A 21,119-nucleotide genomic window follows, 5' to 3' on the forward strand; every position below is an offset into this window, starting at 1 on the left:
TATATATATATATATATATATATATATATATATATATATATATATATATATATATATATATCTTCTTTAAGATGTGATTAAAATGTGATAGACAAGTTGGGCTAATACCATTTAGAGTATTAAATATCCGCAAAAGTACCTTCAAATCCATTCTAAACTGGACAGGGAGCATAACAGAAACTTTTAAATCAATGTGCTGGCAGTTCGCTTTCTGTTCTATTTTAGCTTTCTTGCTGCTAAGTTCTGAAGTAGCTGTAATAGAGTAAAGTTCTTTTCTGAAAGATTATTGCAAATCATTGCAATAATCAGTTCTACAAATTACATCATGAACTTCATTCTCTGTGTTGCATTGTGAGAGAAACGGTCAGACTCTTTTTTTCCACAGATGTTAAGAAGTATTTGGGAAGTATGCAATTAAATCACATATGATACAGTTGTTTTATTACCACCTTTTGAAGTTGGGCTTTAAGTTTCTCTGTTTGTACTAATATCTTAATCTTTAGTTTTTACCCATTTGAGTTCAATATAATTCACTGCCATATCTGACTTACTGTATTAAAAGTGGATGTAAAGTAAAAATGTGGATCAACGGGTTATGGGTCAGCAGGAGACATGTCAATGTTTTGTGTCATCAGCATTATTATGTATATGAATACCATCTCCTAATAATACCACCAATAAGCAAAATACTGTTTGCATGGAGGAGACTAAACATTTTGCTATATTTTTCCCTTTTATTGTTCATTTTCTGTAAACAAAATGTATTCACTATTAGTACTATTAGATGTACTATTGATATCCATTTACTTGTATATATTTAGCCACTGTCTGCTGAGATGGCGTCCTGTGTCTTCTTTGCAAATCCACTTGAATTTTTATATTTTGTTATAATAAAGCCCAAAACTTTTTACAATTTACAAGAAAATATGCTGAAGGAGATCATGTTTTAAGAGGATATTATAAAAAACCTTTTTCAGCTTCTGTCTCACACATCCGTTCAGCTTTACTATTATCATTAGAAATCTAGTGCAAACCAGTTTCGTTGCATTTATTGTTTCAAAAATGAGTATATGAGATGTTTTAAAAGGCATTTAAGATGAAAACGACTGACTAAGTACTTCCTGTTTGTTTCTTTAAAGTTTTTACTTAGTCATCTGGCAAACTTTTTTCTACACAACAAGGCACGTCTGTGTGTGCTTTACTCATTTTTTTCCCTTTCCTCTTGTGTTGCCGACAGGCGGACCCACAAGGCCGGGACATTGCCATCCGTCCCTTCTTGGAGCACTGTGAGAACACCCACATGACCATTTGGCTTGGCATCGTCTATGCCTACAAGGGACTGCTAATGGTGAGAGAACACAAAATCTGACAGCATAATCACAGTCTGGACACATATACATACCCGCTTCCTCACTGTGTTTTGTGAATTTACCAGTGCCTTTTTTTTTTTTTTTTGTGAAAACTATTTAAATTTGATACACTTGTGTGAAGAATGTAGTTAAAAAAGCAATGATAATGTTCATCGATAAATAGTTCCTGTAAAATATCTAACAGCAGAAATACAGAATCAAGAAGAAGGATGATTGTTAAACATAAACTATTCACTGACAGAATGTTGCTACTGCATTTTTTTAGCATTATTATCTAATGATGGGAATTGTTCTATAATCATAACAATACTTGCTATTTTCTTCCTTTTATCTAACCAATTACCTTGATTTGCATGTCAGCTATAAATTTATTATATTAACATAAAGCCTAAATCTCAAACTCACAACTCTGTTACCTAAAATGTAGCAGGTCAGAAGGCTTAAAGACAGATAGAGAGAGAGATAGATAAAGAAGATAGAAGAAATAGATCTTATTACCGTAATTTTATACAAATTACGGATTATTCAACTATAGAACTCCTTTTTTCTTTTAAACAAAACACGGAGCTGGTGCAGACATTCTTTCCTATGTGTAAATGGGGATCCGGTCCTTGCAGGTGTGTTCATCAGCAGCCCTGAATATTAGCTTTAATTATTAACAACAACAAGGTAGACATAGCTATGGGTTCCTACTTTTTTCTGCTTAAATATCCGATTTAGTCTGGCTTATAATACTGTTTTATTATTAGCTACTTTAGCCTCCAATGCTTTTGTAACTAAATGGAGCTGAGATATATCTTTAATCTAGAAAATGACAAGTTTTAGCAGCATATTTAGACTAAAATGTCATCCAGATCTATCTCTGCTAATCTTCTCCTGCACTCCAAAACTCCTCAGCAGCCAAAGCATCTAAGATTCTTTTTCATATGCTGCCTCATCAGAGTAAAGCTTACTGCACCTTCACCAACCTGCTCTACCTTCTACTCAAATTGTTTCCCTTCCTCCTTAATCCTCCCGTTTACCACTAGTGTCCAGGCTCCAGGGAAAGGACATCTCCATTCTCATAAATCTGCCTATTCTATCATCATCAGCAATGTTACATTTGAAAACGCCTTATGCTGGGTTAGTAACATCAAAAATATTTATAATGATTTACGTCAGTACTCTAATCATCTCTCCAGGTTAAAATGGATGTTGTTTGCTTAAATTTTGGGAAGGTTTTCTTTATCAGTGCTGCAGATAGAGGCACTTTACAAATGTATTTTTTAAATTGTTCTGAATATCAATGTCAAAGCGTTAGCAAAGCGTACAGGCTTTGTCTGGGAAATTCTTTTTTTCTGTCTGTCTGCCTCATAGGAAAAGTACCTGACAAAACAACACTTTGTTTTGCTTATCAGCTAAAGAGGCTCGTTTATTCTTTCATTTTTTTTATTTAATTTTACCTTTCTTTATGTACTCTCTATGGTAGCACAGTTACAATCTTCCAGCAGCAGCTTATTATTTTAGACAGTTGAGTGGCTGGGGTGTAGGAAGGGGTTGAGTATCTATTGCAGCACTGCTTTTAGAAGAAGTGCAACAATATGGCCAAATGAAAATGTGTCCGTTAGTTCTAACTTCTCATACAAAACTTTATCTTGATTTATGTTCTAATATTGATTAAATCAAACTATTGTTTTTGGAAACCCCAATTACTACTCACTATAAAAGTATAGTGACTATAAAAGTTTTCAAATTTACATCTCATATTTCAGTTGATTCTTAAAACTAATAAAATGAAAATCAGACAGGAAGACTTATCCACAAACAAAAGAACAATGTGTTTTCTACTCCCTTCGTCCCCATGCACACTCTACACACACCAGCTGGGACAACAAAAAGCTAAACGTAATTTAAAAAAATATGATAGGGCTTAATGTTCAACCAAAGTTCAGAACAGTGTAACCCTGGCTTTAAAATACATTAAAATAACCAAAGCGTAGACAGGAAACATTGTGTATGCAGCTTTAAAAAGCAAAGTGATTATTTAGTGAGTTTAGCAGAAAATTTTGAGATAAGAAGGTGTTTGTATTGTGCTTAAGAAAACATTTATTTAAGATGCACCTTATAACAAACATATAAGTGGCAAAAAAACTGCTAATACTGGTTCAGGTGGGGACTTCATCCATATTTCTGAGCAAAGCTGCATTTAAAAATATTAGATTTGCGATGGAGTAAGCATTTAGATGAAAAATTACATTAGTATAAAATAAAATAGATTTAATCATTTTAAGCATTTTAAATAAGTGAGCAGATCTGCTTACTTCACACATCATCACCCCTTTTGCAATTTGCGATTTACACTCTTATCTATTTCTGTTTTTGTACTCAGACGTTTTCATCTAATTAAATTTTTTTTTCTGGATTTGGCTGTGTTGAGCTGTCAGTTTAACTTTTCTTTTCTTCTACCTTTTACGTTTAGCTGTTTGGCTGCTTTCTGGCATGGGAGACCAGGAACGTGAGCATTCCTGCCCTCAACGACAGCAAATATATCGGAATGAGCGTTTACAACGTCGGGATCATGTGCATCATCGGAGCCGCGGTGTCTTTTCTGACCAGAGATCAGCCGAATGTCCAGTTCTGCATTGTGGCTCTTGTCATCATCTTTTGTAGCACCATCACCCTCTGTCTCGTCTTTGTTCCCAAGGTGGGTTTTTAAACATATTGGTAAAATATTACTATGCATGGACCTGTACAGGATTATTCCAATCAGCTTAATTTATTTATACAGCCCCAGTTCCTTAAAAAAATACTTTCTCAAGGCACTTTACACAAACAAGTACCTTGTAAAGAAAGTACGAATAGATGTATTTACATAATTAATTATGAGAACGTCTTCCAAGATGCTTTTTTTGGACTTTTGAAAGATATTTTGGGGGGGAAAACCCATGTGGTTTTAAGTTGGTCTTTCAATACCACTAACCAGTCAGTGCCTACTTAATAACCTATTCCCCTGCCTTACTACCCATATTCCTGGCTCCTAAAATACCACATGAACTGTTGAACATCTGAGTAAGATGTGACAAACGCCCATGTATTTCCTTGCAGTTGATCACAATGAGAACAAACCCAGATGCGGCCACACAGAACAGAAGGTTAAAGTTCACCCAGAATCAAAAGAAAGAAGACTCCAAGACCTCCACCTCAGTCACCAGTGTGAACCAGACCAACACCTCTCGACTGGATGGTCTACAGACCGATAACCACCGTCTTCGCATGAGGATAACTGAGGTCTGAGACAAAGGGCTTCTTCTTTAGTACTTTTCCTAATAAATGATAATTATGGTACAATACCTAACAGTGGTAATGGGGAGGCTTTTAATGCAATAATAAAAAAAAAGGTTTTAAGCAAAATTAATTACAGGTACAATCATTTTTGCTTGAATTTCGAGAAGAGAAGAAAGAAAGACCAAAGCCTTTATCTCCTTTAAATCGAGGACGTAATAGCTCTCCTGCATGCAGTTCATTTTCAGATTTGTATTCATTTTGTCACCTCTTAGCAGGAGAATTGTTAATACCCACTCTGGTCACTTCAAGAGATTGCTATGATTTTCTGTTCACCCTCACTGATGCATTTAATAGGATTTAAGGATAAATGTTCAGTCTAACATCAGTTATATCTTAAAAAGATAATCTGTCCATTGGGTATCTCTGAGATTCAATTTTGCTCCCTCCTTTTTGTTTATGATTCAGTTGAATAATAACAAATGAGAAGACGAGGATGTTTATAATGGCTTTAGCTAGAAGGTGCCTTGGTCATGGGCTTAGTTAAAGTCCAAAATGCAGCTCAAATGTCAGAGTTTAGTGATAGACAGCACAATTTAGAGTGAGAGAACATGGGCTTAGTACAAGCCTTTAGAAATTGGAGTCTATGGTACAGGATTGGTTATTGCGTTAAGAGTGGATAAAGAAACTCATACCCTTTCAATATTTACCTTACAACAACAAATGTTACAATCTTCTAATGGGATTTTACATAAGATCTATATCTAGTGGGAGTAAAAATATAAATGTCTTCTAAAATGTTTTTAAAAACATCTGTGAGAATCAAATTTCCATAACATAACAGATTATAAATTGGATTTAGCCATTTTAACCAGAGCTACAATGGATTGGTTTGCGAGGAGGTGAATATTTATCCCAATGCTTAGTCTTTTGCAAGCTATAACATTCTTCCATAATCTTATCTAGTTTTTTGGGTTTTTTTCCTGCATTTTGTTGTCATTACACTGTCACAAGTACAGAGCAACGAAATAAACTCCTGCATTTAACCCATCCCCTTGAGGAGCAGTGGGCTACAATTGTGCGGCACCCGAGGAGCAGTGTGGGGGTCAAGGACCCTTGTCCTACATGTAGCTCTATGTACTTTACCAACTATAAGCAATCTTCCCTGCATCCACTTAAAAACATTAACCTTATGTGTTCATCCAACTTAATTATGCTGTTTATTCACTGCTTTCTACTGTTCTATTTGATTTCACACAAGTGCTCCTATTAATGAATTAAGTATCTTTTTTCGGCATTTGGATGAGATGGATTTTACTCCGGGGTTATAAGAAAAATGTAGAGCATAGTTTTCAGATCTTAAATAACAAAAATGTTCACAGCCGTTTATCGTTTCACGCTTCACATTTACGTTTACACAATATATTGATGTTTGTCTAGCACACAAAATTAATATATGTTTTGGTTCAATTACATTTAGTTTATTTAGAAGGCTTCATCTCGTTCATCTCAAAGGCTTTTTACAGAGACAATTCAATTAATCATACAGACAGATAAAGGTTTTCTCTCTAAGGAAACTCCTGCATCGAGTCAGTGAGTTTGCAGAATTCGCTCTACTTTGATGAGCATATGGCAACAGTAGACATTTGTGTTGTCCTACGATGGACTGGCAACCTGTCCAGGGTGTACCCCGCCTCTCGTCGTAGACAGCTGGAGATAGGCACCAGCGCCCCTTGTGACCCTACTAAGCATGCCAGAAAATGGATTGATGGTTTCTAAAGCTTATTTTGAAGTATCACATCAGAAAAACTCGATGGAAACAGTAAAGTTCCAAAAAAAACTCCCTCAAATTCACAAAAAAAAGGTTATGCTTTCTTGAGATAGTTTTTGGAGTTGTATTTAAGGGTTAATGAGTAAAATGGTAGACGGAAACACTTTTTTTAAAGCAGCTCTGACAAAGCAACTTTAACCTCACATGAACGATCAGCTGTTTCCGCTGGCTGAAAGCCAGATATTACTAGCTGATATGTTAATATAAGAATAACTTGACTAATAGTAACATTAATTAAACTTTACTCCATTACTAATCTGTGATCAGGGCTAGATTGCAGCCTCTACTTCCTGTTTACTACAGCCATGCGTGACGATGTAATGTTGACAATGATGTATGTCATCCTTAAGTTTTACAGTGTTTTGTTAATTAACTTTAAACCAAATGGAAGAAAAAAAAGTAACATTTGTATTTACTTTTTTTTTCAACTTTTAGAAGATTGTGTATAGTTTGCATTTCAGTTAAATTAAAAAAAGGATGGTGATGATGAGTAAAAACAGAGAATATACTGTAAAGTTAGAGGTTGAAATGAATGCAGAATTAGACAGTAGAAGTGGAATGAAGCAGAATGATGAAAAGTGGTCCCTATGTCCTCCAGCAGCCTAGGCCTATAGTAGCTTAACTACTATAGAGATAGCTGAGGATAACCTGAGCCACTCTTACAATAAGTTTTATCAAAGAGGAAAATTTTAAGCATAGCCTTAAAAGTAGACATAGTGTCTGCCTTAAAGACCAAAAACTGGTAGTTGCTTCAACAGGAGAGGAACCTGATAACTAAAAGTTCCTCCATTCTACTTTTATAAATTCTAGAAACCAGTAGTCAAACCTGCAGATTGAGAGGGAAGTGCTCTGTTGGCAATATATGGAAAAATAAGATCTCTGATAGAGATTGGTTATTTAGAGCTTTATTCGTAAGAAGGAAGACTTTAAATGATATTCTGGAATTAACAGGAAGCCAATAAAGAGAAGCTAAGATAGGAAAAATATGATCTCTCTTTTTAATTTTCATAAGAACTCTGGCTGCAGCATTTGGATCTTTTAATTACAGTTTGTGGACTTCCTGATAGTAAAGAATTAGTTTCTCACTAATTCTAGCTAGTTTCCAACCCCTTTGTCACTATCACTCCTGGACAAACTATTTCTATTTTCATTATATTCCAGAGATGAGAGAAGGAAATTCTAGAAGCCAATTTAATATGGGATTTAAATTATGTCCTAAGCAAAATCAAAACCAGCTGCTTTTTATGTTAGTATCTTACAACAGTTTAATTCCATCCAGATGATGTGACTGACTAATTAGCTTATTTTTCAAAGGCTCTGGTCCAAACGCAGTTCTCTTTGTCTTAATTCAAAGATAGAAAGTTTAATTTTGTCTCGTTAGAAACAGCTGAGTATCATCAGCATAACAGTGGAAATTAATCCCATGCTGTCTAATAATTGTACAGATTGGGAGCGTATATGTAGTAAAGAGAAGTGGTCCTAGCATTGATCCCTGTGGTATTCCACAGGTAACCCCGGAGCATAAGGAAGATATATCATTGTGAACAAACTGAAATCTGTCACATAAACCAAGCTAGAACAGTTTTCTTAATTCCTTCAAAATGCAAAAACCTTTCTAAAAGAAGATTTTGATGGACTGTATTAAATGCAGCACTGAGATCTAAAAGGAAAAGTACAAATACAAGGCTATTATCTGAGGCCTTAAGAATATCATTAGTGACTTTCACCAGAGCTGTTTCAGTGCTATGATGAGCTCTAAAGCCAGACTAAACCTCATAAATAAGGTCATTATGGTGGAAATCATCACACATTTGTTTAGCAACTATTTCCTCAAGAATTCTTCATAAGAAAATGAGATATACCGGTATGTCCATAATTAATTGCATCATTTAGAACGAGATAAGGTTTATTTAGTAAAGTTTTAATTGCTGCCACCTTAAAAGGCCCTCTGTACATATCCCTGTATTAGATACTGTAGATTAATCATATTTACAATGGAGGTGGAAATCAGCGGGAGTAGTAATAATTCCTTAAAAAGAGGAAGGGAGTAGGATGGATCAGTGTTTGCGACGTAGCAGCATTTGAGACTGGAGGGCAGTGCAGATAGCCAGGTTGATTAAGGTGAGCAGGTGAGGCCAGAGTGCAGCATGCAGGAACAACGTCTCTAATCAGATGGGACAGGGATGGGGTGAGAGAGAACTCAGGCTGCAGGGCTGGAGGTGGAAAAGACAGGCCACCAGTGGCCTTTAGGATTTTTGCTGAGTTAGAAAACTCAAAGCAGCAAATGTAGCACTTTGTTTAACATGCATCGGACTATGTTACTGCCTACTTAAATTACTTTGTCAGCGAATACTAACATACTTGTTCACAACTAGGTGTGTTTTTACGTTTTGACTAATGTTTATCCATATCAAAACACATATATAACAGTCCCTAAAGCTACATACATTTCTATCCTCTCTAAAACAGTTGGACAAGGAGCTTGAAGAAGTGACCATGCAGCTGCAGGACACCCCAGAGAAAACTCCCTACATTAAACAAAACCATTATCCTGATGCAAATAACATCCTAAGCATACGCAACTTCACAGACGGTAAAGGTAAGTAACTATGCATTTCACATATTTCCTGCCTTTCAACAAATGTTAAGTAGAATCTGTTTGATGTGCATATAAGCTTTTCTTCAGGATCTGTAGTAATATACATTCTACCATGATAATAGCTGCAATATTGATCCTACTAGACTCAAACTTTACATTACATTTTTGTGTGTGAAAATTAATACAGAATAGGAATGGGACACCTCCAACTTTAAGACAGACAAATCAAATGTATTGCATACAGTGACTGAGGTAAGATTGTGGGGGATTTCCATATAGAAATAGACAAAATAGTTGTGGCATACCAACCAGACATTGTGATCATTGATAAGCAGCAGAGGACAGCCGTAGCAGTCGATGTGGCCATTCCAAATTAATACTAATTGGCTCAGGGAAGAACCAGAGAGAGCCTGGAAGGTGACGGTAACTGTAGTGTCCATGGTCATAGGAGCATTCAAGGCAGTAACCCTCACACTGGAGAAGTTGGTCGAACAGGTACCTGATTCCAAAAAAGTTTAAAAAAAACAAAACGTCTGTGGGGGGAAAAAAGACATAGATCCTCATCCAGGCTTGCTTAGAGTTTCAAAATGCTTTAATTTTAAACTTTCCTGAATTGCATGATCTGCATCATGCTCTTCAAGCATTACTAATGAAAAGTTCTTTGAGACTTTGGTTGACATAAATAAAATCAAGTCTGTTTGGCAGACAGAATCAGCACATGTAATAAAAAATGGTTAAGAAATGGTTTTGGATGGTTAAAATGACTCATCAGAGCTTGAATTGATCTATTTTCAGTAGAGATTAATCTCTTCCTTATTCTTCTCCACAGCACAGACTGTTTAAATAGCTGTATCTTGGACATTATAAACTCTGCTGCTTTAAATTAAATCAGTGAATCACTGGTTCAGCAGCCTTGCTTTGCATCAGACACTGATTTAAAAGACAGAATGATGGAGAATCCTTTTAAGTTTGGGTAGAAGTGAGAGTTTGGTTTTGTCTCTGTGGACTGAGAGCAGAGTTGGTTGGAATTCTGTGCGATTCCTCATCTGCAAATGAACATTCACACATTAACAAAGCTAATCCCTCTATATGACATGAATTCTTCTTATTGATATATTTATTGTTTTGGGACCAAGGAGAGGATAGGTTTAAATGAAGATGGTTTGTAATATTGTGCTGTAGTAGTGGAGCCTTGCTCCTAGTGTTCACTGGGTGAGAAAGAGATGCCGGGATTATCCTAATTAGTAGGTAATTAATGCATGAGCTACCATCTGGGACAAATTTGACCTCCAGTTTGTTTTTTTATAATAAAAAAAAAGAAAAACAACAAAATTACTACAGCTGAGTTTGGGTTGCCATTCGTATTTTCTGTGTTTCAATTTTTTTTTGGTTTTTCTCTTAGTGGTTTGTTAATTAAAACAAGATATTCATAAGTAAAATATCCCTTTTTTATTTATTTATCTAAACATAAAGTCAAATTTCCTTAATCTCATTATTGTTATTATTATTATACATCAGAATTCAAGTGCTGATAGAGATCTGTCCAAATTGACTTATTCTATTTTTTAAGCATATTTTAAAAAGTTTACCCAAAGTACATTACAAGCCGAGGAAGTAAGACCGACATGAAAATGCTCAAATGTTACAACAAAGAGAAAAGCAGCTCATATCGAGTCTAAGGCCAGTTGAAAGAAACGTCTTTTTAACACAGACTAAAAAAGATAAACAGGAATTAAAGATGCCTGTTCAAAAGTCTTAGTGCCACAGCTATAACCTCAGTCGTATTCATCCTGTCTTGATTATTTTAACAACCGTACTGACTTTTCAATTTGTTTATTATTTCAAGCATGGATGCTCAATAAGTCTTCCCAGTGACTTTATGAATGAGGTCATACTGAGACTCAAAGAAAAGCCTAATTTAAGATGTTGCTAACGGTTTTGAACCACAACCTGGCATTAAAATCCCAATTAATTTAGGTCTTTTTAAAAGATCTACGGCATGTACAGTTTTCCCTGCCTTAGCTGGTTTATGCATCTTCACTGCCTCCTAGCTGCTGGCTTTAGAATTCTTAATAGAGCTGCCCTACATGTGTAGAGGACCTATGATCGAGTTTCTGATCAAGAAAAGGATGCTTTGTCAACCTTCATTACACTCATTCACAGGAGGTTAGATGCAAAGCGTAACTCTCTTCCTCCATCTGACTGTGTTGCTGAATATACTCACTAAACTAAACATCTGGTTTAGTCCAGGTGTGGTGACTCGAAATAGTTACAGATGATTGTTCGAATAGCTTAAAACCATCAGTGTAAATTAAATGATATTTTTTTAAGTTTAGGAGCAGGGGAAAGATGTGGAAGCAAAGATGCAAAGATAATAATGATTAAATCGCTGGAAGAAGCTGCAAATACAAAATAAATTAATTGGTTTCATTTAATTTTTGAACTTCAAGGCTTTTTCGAGTCATTTAAAATGAAATAATACTTTCATTCTGACCATCAAGCTAGATAATAGATAAACAATAACCTGTGATACGAACAATTGTTTTGATAGCTATACTGGAAATAGTAACTCAGATCTTAAGAACTGCTTTTATTTTATTTTAAGCACCCCTTATCAATAGGGGAGACCTTAACAATGTGGGAATAATCTCTTTTATTTAAGCTTTGGTAAAACCGTCTTCTGATAAACTTTACTATTACTACAACAGTAATTTTCATCTTTTTACGTCTACAAACGTAATTCAAGGTTAGATTCTTTAGTGCAGGTTTATTCACAGAAAATAATGATAGACTCAACAAGTTTATATGTCTTATTCTTTGTTTCATCGAGAACCCTATTCATGATATGAAAGCCTCTGACTGAACCTGTATGCTGTCTAAATACAACACAGAAATTTTGAAATATATTTGTCAGCAGTTTTTTTCTACAACTAAGATCTTTTTTTCCAAAACGCAAACAGCTCTAAAATAGTTTAGTAAGCCCAGATGTCCAGTGGAGGAGTGTGATGCTGACATAAGTGAATCAGGTCAGCAAGTTCCGAACAAAAAGGAACTGGGGCATATGAGGGGCAAAGAAGCTTTGCAGTTCAAGCTAAGTGTGCTTGAGGATAGTAAATTCAGTTTGATTTTAAACAATGACAATGATTATGTAGCATAAAATATTTAGAAAAAGCCTAATCTCACACACTCTGGAAGTCTAGCATGACAAGCAAGATTCCTTATTATCTCAAGAGCAACAGCAATTTAAAGCTATGAAAAGAAAACATAACACTACAAGAACAGATTGATTATTTTTCTTAGTGTATCGGTATGCTGTGATAATGATTTTTATCATTACGATACCTGGAAAACCGAGACATTGTTTGATTGTATGGGAGGGTGTAGCAACTAAGACATATATGATGCACCGTTTGACTTAATTTATTCAAAATCTTTTAAACCAGATGGAGAGAAGTCTATACTAAAAAACCACCTGGAGCAGAAACCGCAGGCGCAGTGGGGTTCCATGGATCCTTCCAGAATAAGCAGAGGTCCTTTGGAGGATATCAACTCACCTGAACAGTAAGATCTCCCATTTCCAGAGCACATACATGTCTATGTTCGTCTCTGCCTCCCACCTTCCCACTGTTTAGTGAGCTTTCTCAGCAGATGACAAAATAACATGTAGCGCAACCACCAGAAATTCCCAGGCAGTTGCTCTGGCAACAGAGCCCAATGAACACATGGACCAACCCTGCACTTTTCCCTCCTACACCCATTATGTGAGCACATGTGTGCTCTTTTTCCTTTTAAGACATACAATAGCTCCCATGCAAAATCACCAAGACTTGAAAACCTAGACATGCAGACATTTGGTTTGTTGGACCAACTTGAAAATATGTATTGGATGCTTAAAGCGCTCTTGAAACCAATGCACATCTACGCTCACCAATTATTCATAAGGAAGCAAAGCTGAGGCATGACGGCTTCATCAGTGAGGAGGGGACAGTATTTCATGCATCATTGAGATTTCTGCCTCCTGCGCTGGTTTTAGCAAAACAGGAGGAGAACGCCAGATTGATGGTGAGAAAGAAGTGCAGACGAAAAACGCCAACAAATTAAGAGGAGCCTGAAAGAAAGAGAGGATAGACTTAGAAGAAAGCTGTTTAGACAGACAAGAGGAGAGGTAGAGACTCACATAGGCTTATATAACAACTGATTTACAGCTTGCATTGGAAGCAGCTCTGAAAATAGACAGGGAGGAGAACAGAAGTAAAGGAACACTCGGAGCTATTCCCATGCCACATGAATGTTTGATCACACTGAGGGAAGAGAGATGAAGAGGTAGCAAGAGAGAAGGTGAAGAGGAAGAGAAGACAAACATAAGTTTGAAAAGAGTTATAAAAATAGAAAATGTTGCAAAGACTGAATACTTTGTGACATAATAAATGCAAAGTCACACACGATGAGCAGTTCATCTTTGAATGCAGCATCAGTCAAAGGGGACAAGGTATTCATGAACCAGCATGATTATGTTTCTATCAGACATACAGTCATTATCATTGGCACATGTATAAGACCTTGAATCATTTTAAGATTCCACTAATAATTTGATTTTTCTAGGTCTGTCATTGAACATCCTGGATTTACATTATCCCCTCACATTCTTTTTTTCTTTACATAACAAGTCTATTGGTTATGTAATTTCTTCGCCGACGACTGGCAGTGACTGTGGTGAGGTGGGGTGTGAAGTGTCACACCAGGATGAAAGCATGAAATGTTCTTTTAGTCAGATCATCCTAGAAGCTGGAGGAATGGGGTCTTATAGGCTTAGAAGGAAGGAACGTAAAGCTGGGGGAAAATGGTGGCTCTATTCTACATGGTATAGAAAGAGGAAAATATTGAGCAACTGTAGAAACTTAACTCAGGTAGCCATTTCTTTAAATGTCTGGTATTTCTGGTGTGTTTGTGTTTAAAAGCTTTTACTAAATTGTTTGGATCTACAACACTCCAATATGAACAGAGGAGTGTTATAGAAGCTAGTCATATTACGCCGATTCTAAAAACTCTTCATTGGCTCCCAGTCTCTTTTTCGGTTCCAGTTTAAAATTCTGGTGCTGACCTTCAGGGCCTTTAATGGTCTGGCTCCCTCCTACATTACAGACTTGTTGTGTCCATACACCCCCCCCCCCCCCCTTGGAGGCTGAGGTCTCAGGAGCAGAACTTGTTCATAGTCCTTCGTACTCGTTACAGGATCAGGGGAGATCGCTCATTTCGGCCGCTCGCACTGGCGCTCTGGAACGATGTTCCGCTTTCCTTGCGCTTACTGGATTCTGGTGACATTTTAAGTGAACTGAAAACCTATTTGTTTAAGAAAGCATTTTAATTCCAGTAGACTAAGGGTTGTTTTATTGCCATATGTCTTTTGTGACTGTAAATGTATTTTATGTGTATTTTAATTTTGTGAAGCACTTTGTGCCCTCTATGTCTGTGAAGGGTGCTATATAAATGAATATAAACATTACCTGTTACCCCCTTGTACTCACGTCCTTTCATTTCCCTTTAGCTCCCTTCTAGTTAGTTTCATTCACACCTGCTTCATATTCAGCTCATTAGCCCATCCTTTGCTCTGTTCTCCATATATACACCAATTCTGCAGTTCCTCGTTGCTGCTTTTTTGTTCTTTTGTTGCTCTGTCATCTCCTTGCTTCCATGTGTGTTTTTCCCTGAGGTTTTCTAATTTTTTGGTTATCAGTATTTTGTATTTTTTGTAGTTTTGCCAACAAAGATTATTTCTGCCTACTCATCGCAGCTTTTGGGTCCTAAAACAACTCCACTCAACTTTGACAGATAGACTTCATTTGTTATGTTACAATCCAACCAATCAGTTGTTTCTGTTTTTGGAAACTGTATTTCAGCTTAATCAATTTATATCCAGATTACATAGATAATGATATGACTCTTGTTTAGTTCTTCTGTTTTTAATTTTACATAGCATACAGGGAGCAAAACAAAAGAGTAAAAAATCTAGACTTAATTTATATCATAATTAATTGTCTTAGTGGATATAATTACCAAGGGATATAATTTGATGACAGAGCCTTCTGATGCATACAGGGGGTGGATCCTAGTTGCTTTTGAAAATCAGTGATGCAATATTAAATCTGTGCTTGGCAATTCACCATGGGGCCAAATACATGAAAGCAGTCCATGAAACTTGATAAACCAACAAGTGAGTGATCCAATAGATGTCTAGATTTATTTGACTTTCTGAACCTGAAGTAAAAATATATGCACGGACGCCACTGGCCAAGGCAAAGCTAGAAGCACTTACCTTCATCTGTTTAACAACCTCTTTGAGTCTACATAAATCATCAGCTTATATTCTGTGAGAAGTAAGTTTACACCACATGAATAGCTAAAATCACACCAGCCGAGAACTCATACCTACACAAATCAGTGTTGTTTTTTTTTGGTTAAAATGAACTTTCAGATTAGAGACACCTAACATACTTAGGTATTGCCTACATGGGTACAATCAAATTATGTACAATACGTTACTTATATTATTAGTCATTATAATGTATTTTCTGACAGAATCCCTCTTGCTTTCTTTCCAGCATACAGCGTCGACTGTCCTTGCAGCTGCCTATCCTGCACCATGCATACTTACCTTCCATAGGAGGTGTTGACGCCAGTTGCACCAGCCCCAATGGAAGCCCGGGTTCAAGTCCGAGGCACAGACACATGCCCCCTTCTTACAGGGTAATGGTCTCTGGCCTCTGAGCCTCATTCATCCCCCTCACCCCCAACCTTGCTCTTTGCTGAGGAGAACAAATGGTTCTATTTTCTACAACTAATAGACTGATATTGTCAGCATATGTGCGTATTGCGTCTTGGACTGAAAAGAAGTTGGGGGTGAACAAAGAGAGGGGAGGGGGCAAAGGTTCACTTGTCATACCTCTGCACTTGGGTCTTTTGAGGACTGATGCCAGTCAAAACTGGGTGGGAGAGGACAGTCGATGCTTAACTACTTCTGTGATTAACATCCCCTCTGCCATCTTCCTCCCTGCTTCGGCGTGCTTACACATATGCCATGTCAGACACAGATTTCTAGAACAGAGATGCACCCCAATGTCCAAGCACACTGACACCCCAACAGCAGCATTGGACCAGCCCTAAACTGACATGTAGCCTTATCTGCTTCAAAAGGGATTGTTTCTGTTTCTTATCTGTTTTGTGTACTATATGTGCTTGCAGCTCCATGTGAGCCATCTAACATTTTATCGCTTTAGTGATTGGATATGAGTTCAGGAGCAACAAGGTGAATCTTCAAGATCCTACTAAAGAAAGCATCCCCTGTCCACTTCTCTAGCCTGTGTGGAAATGTAAATATCATTGCTTTTGACACTGGTGTACTGTAAGCTTTGCATATGTTGTGAATGGATAAATCAATAGGATTTAAGTGTGGCGCTTGTAACAAAAGCAGGTGAGAGCTTATAAAAATATTACATCGTACAAATCAGACAGAGGCATACATTTGATTAACAAAGCTGTTGATATATTAACTTACAAACAGCATGGATAAAAACAGAATCTGTCAGGGTCCCACGCCTCTAACTTGGAGTGAGATGCACGTTGCTCTTTTTTTGTTTCACTTTGCTATTTTTTCTAGACTTGTTTATGACAGAGACCTCCTGTCTGTCTGTAAAGGCCTTCATACTTTACAACTTAAGCAGCCCGTCTTCAGACAGCATGTTTTATAGAAATACTAATGCTATGCCTTTTTCACAGTTCTCAAAGATATTAGAGCAAAAAAAGGCCAAAAAAATAAATTGGTTCACAGCTTTTCTTTTGTTTTCAGATGCCAAGAAATTAAAATACACAAATATAAACATGGAACCCAAGAGAGCTCCTGGCAAATTCAGGTGCTGTTGACGCTACTGATGGGTGAGGTCAAAACGAAGCTTCGTCTTTATACACTGTTAAGATGTCTGCCCTTGCTTTCACGTCTTACCAGCACAGTTGAGGGAAACGGGATCCAACAATAGCACAAAGTTACAAGACTTTGAGGAAAAGCTCTTAAGAGAGTTAAAATGATAGTAAGCAAGGGTGGAAAAAATGTAGGTCTACCAGGTCCTCGGCTTGATCGGACCGAATGGTTAACCTGAATTTCCATGCACAGAAGCAGACGGACATGTTCAAGTCTTGCATAAGTACCAAACTGTCTGCAGATTTGGTTTCAAAGACAGCGCTGCCACCACTGCTGGTCCCGGTGATTTAGCACAGACACAGGGCTTTCCCTCATAGATAATAAGTGTCATGAAAGATCAATCCACTCTTAGCAACAGTGAACAGTTGCTACAGAAATGAAACTCAGTGCTGTGGAGCTTCACCTAAGATCTTCATCAAGAGTATGGATGTTGTTTGTTACTTTTTTTTCCTAATGCAGGAGAAAAAGCAAATTTGGGAGAGGGGGGCTGCTCTCTGCAGGAAAAGGACTTTTTTTTATTCTGAGCGATAAGGTTCGTTCTCAGTATGTTGTTTCACCATCGGTGTCTTGGTTTTATTTATTTTTTTCAAGGCGTTTCTTCAGCGCCGTGCCTGTTGTCTTATATTGTAGCCTGCAAGACCCACAATACATACAAAGGGTTCAAACTGCGCTTAACAAGTAAAAGTACATCAGCCCTATCTGTAAATGGAACAATGCGTCATAGACCAATCTGATGTCCATCTGTCCGTGGACAGGGATAGCTTTGGGAGCGCCTGGTCAAAGCTCCACTTCAGCCGGAGGATATTTCTCCATAAACACAAACGCTTCTCAGAAAAATTGGAGGATTCGGAGTCGAAGCGGAGAGTCGAAGACCTGCTTTCAGACATATCGGGGTTTGAGCTCCTCCCATTCCCAGGCCCCTGCCGCGAAGCGCGGGGGCAGGGGTGATAAAAGAAAAACCCAAGCACAGACCTCAAAAGGGAGTCATGACTTCTCCTGCACCTTTGCCAACCAGAGAATCACAGTCACAGAACATGTGAGTGGGAGACATTAACAGAGGGTTGGATCTTCCTTCAGGAGAAGCAAAAAACCGACCGCACATTTTATATATTACATTATATGTGATTGTGTACAACTTTGCTGATACCCTGATGACAGTGTCCATGTATGGAGTATTTGGTATTTGGATTTCTCAAGATGGCATGAAATAAAATGTATAATTCACAGAGTTACCTCTGTTTTTTGCAACTGTTGTGACAAAGCTACTCTGTTGTTCCATCATATCACCTGTAATTTGGTTTTCTTCTACAAAGTGTCCACACACCTGTTCAAATGTCAGGGCTTTGTGATGTAAAACTGAGACTATGATACAATTTCCCCACCTTTAATGTGACTTTAAACCTGCACCACTTAACTGAAAAAATCTGTTAAGGTGGAAGGGATGCAATAATAATCCATTTAGATTCAATTTATTCATGCAGCTTTCTGGAGGGGATAGTGAAAAGTCAGCCTTTGCTAAACCATATTTAGCCACATTACCTTGTTAGTAACATTTTTTTATATTCAATTCATTCTATTGTTGATTTAAATATACGCTTGAACACATTGTGATCAAAAAACAATCAATGAATGGATACTAACTAAAATCCCTTGGTCCGCTCTGCAGCAGACTTCTGAGCATTTGAGGATGGACTGGAGTCTGACAAATAACCCAGAGAGTATTAACCCCAGCGCATGATGCAGCCAAGACCATGTTTCACTGTTTACATGGTGATCTTTCTGTAATGTAATGTGCTGTTTTATGTGCAATATTTTTAGTTTTAATTTAGTCTCATTTGATCACAATACATCTGCCAACCAGTTTTTAGGAGATTTTATCCAGAACTGGATTGTTTATTATACAAAGATTTCAGCCTAGTAACCTTAACCCTAACATTTTCAAAATGCATTTGTTTTAGAAACTGTGCAGCTCCATCACAGATTCACATTTCACAACAAATATGAGGCATTAAAGCCGTAAAAGTTTTTATTTTTTTATTTTTATTTTTTTTAATGAGTACCATATGTCTTCTTTTATGCTTTCCAAAGCTGACATTTTAACAGGGGTGTACACTGTTTTTAAATCCACGGTATTTTCCTACAAGCTTTGGTTTCTGTTATTTTTAGCTATTTATCAGTTCACACATGTCAAAGCCAAGATGCTCAGTGAACTAACTAAACATCATCTCATCTAACATGCTACTGAACGAGCACCTGTTCACTGAAGGCAATAAAATAAAGGTAGCAGCTATCGAACAAACTCAATAATCTTGTGTGACAAAAAAAAAGAAAAAAAAAAACAGCCTATCATTTTCTTTCCGATCAGTCGAAAAATATCAAATGCAGATCATCAGGTGTTGTTTTTTTTTTTTTTATGTGCCCTATTTCTATTCCTTTATTTCAGTTATTCTCATAAACAAACAAATTTTACAAATGCAATTGTGGTGGGTCAAGGGCTCATAATAACCTGTAATAAATAGCATCATGCTGATAGTTTGTATTTGCCACAGGTCTTTTTACCTTTTCAGTTTGAAGATCAAAGTGACGTATATGAGGATATCTTTGTACGTTAATCGTCAGGTTCTCTGGAGTAAATCAACACAAACCCAGATATGATACACTATATAAAAAAGAACAAAAAAACATATTCAATGGAGACACACAAAAGGTCCATGCTGTTACTGTTTTGTCAGTTTGATATGTGGTATGACATGGCATTACGTTCTAATAAAAATGGTGAACAAAAACCTATGTTAAATGCAACATGTTCAAGAGGGGCAATAACTTGTTTTCTTATTACAGAAAGAATAGAGAACTATATATATAAATATTATATATGTATATGTAAAGATCTTTACGTACATTCTCATTTTTACATAGGGAACATTTCACAAATCTGAAGTCTTCTTTTTATTTACAGTATCTGTAACTATGTTATGTACAGATGAGGTCTAGATATGAAAAACTTGTATAAAATGAGTATCACACTTGGAACACCTGAACATTTTTTTGAGCCATTGGTTGTTATTTGGGGGGGAGGGTTGGGGATACTTGAAAATCATTCTTCTTTTGTTGTCTGAATGTTATGGGCAGCCTTTACTTTTCACATCATCGTTAAATAAAGTGTGACTGAAAACATTGCAGTGTTTATTTTATCCTCACCTGCTGTGAAAATGCACATTATAAAAGATGATGATCAATATCAACACATAACGACAACAACAGTGTGTAAATAATGTAATGTGAACTGGTAGGATCAGTGGTTTGTTTTATTCTATTCAAAGAAATCAGGTTGAAAATAGGGTTTATCCTTGTTCTGGTATTAAAATGATAGGGATGATAAATTCAACCATCTAGAGCACTTTTTTGCTTTTACATATTTTTTTTTTCTTTTTGGTTAAGTGACATTATAACACTTACATACATTTTTCTTTACAATTCAGGTTGGAAAATGTAGATATTTTTTCATCAATGACAACTTCATTATCACCTTGCATTTAAAAAAATAAATAAATAAAAATAAAAAGCTAGGGTGATAAGAAGACAAAAAAATCTTTGATTTTTAATTTTTTTTTTTTTTCTGTATATTTCAGTTAACAGTCATTTTTTTCAGTCCAGGTTGCAAAAACAGCAAAAGGTTCCTGAAAAAAATCATGTTTTCTGTGAGGTTGTTCCATAGATGAAGAGAGAAGTAAACCCTTGTTAGGTTCTGGTCACCATGTCTGGTGATCTGGAGGTTCTAAAATGTTTGGTCTAAATTAGTGCTGCAACTAACAATTTTTTTGCAAATAGATTAATCTGTCTATCAAATTTACATTTAACATTTTTTTTTTAAATGCAAAATGCTTTTACAATTTTGATATAATTACTGCTCAAAGTGAGTTTTTCTATCAGCTAAAGGTATGTTTTACCTTCTCTATACTCCATTTAACAATTGATTAATTACTAAATTAGTAGACCATTATTTCAATAATCGATAAATCACAATTAATCCCGTAGTTGTTTCTGACCTACCGTAGTCTAAATATATATCAGATCTGCTGGTTG

General features: G+C 36.4%; 1 protein-coding gene across 1 annotated transcript in view; it reads left to right on the forward strand.

Annotated features, from left to right (window-relative positions):
- The window catches only part of gabbr2 (gamma-aminobutyric acid (GABA) B receptor, 2), a 253,592-nt gene extending 233,492 nt beyond the window's left edge, over positions 1–20,100 (forward strand). Inside the window, exons 14-19 of the mRNA XM_015372408.1 lie at positions 1,238–1,348; positions 3,829–4,053; positions 4,455–4,637; positions 8,932–9,061; positions 12,505–12,622; positions 15,661–20,100. Coding sequence (XP_015227894.1) covers positions 1,238–1,348; positions 3,829–4,053; positions 4,455–4,637; positions 8,932–9,061; positions 12,505–12,622; positions 15,661–15,826 — 933 coding nt within the window. The 3' untranslated portion in view covers positions 15,827–20,100. The remainder of the gene's footprint in view (positions 1–1,237; positions 1,349–3,828; positions 4,054–4,454; positions 4,638–8,931; positions 9,062–12,504; positions 12,623–15,660) is intronic.
- Positions 20,101–21,119: the final 1,019 nt, after the last annotated feature.

This window comes from Cyprinodon variegatus, unplaced genomic scaffold (genome assembly GCF_000732505.1).
Source record: "Cyprinodon variegatus isolate N-32 unplaced genomic scaffold, C_variegatus-1.0 Scaffold71, whole genome shotgun sequence".
In the NCBI taxonomy this organism is placed as follows: Eukaryota; Metazoa; Chordata; class Actinopteri; order Cyprinodontiformes; family Cyprinodontidae; genus Cyprinodon; species Cyprinodon variegatus.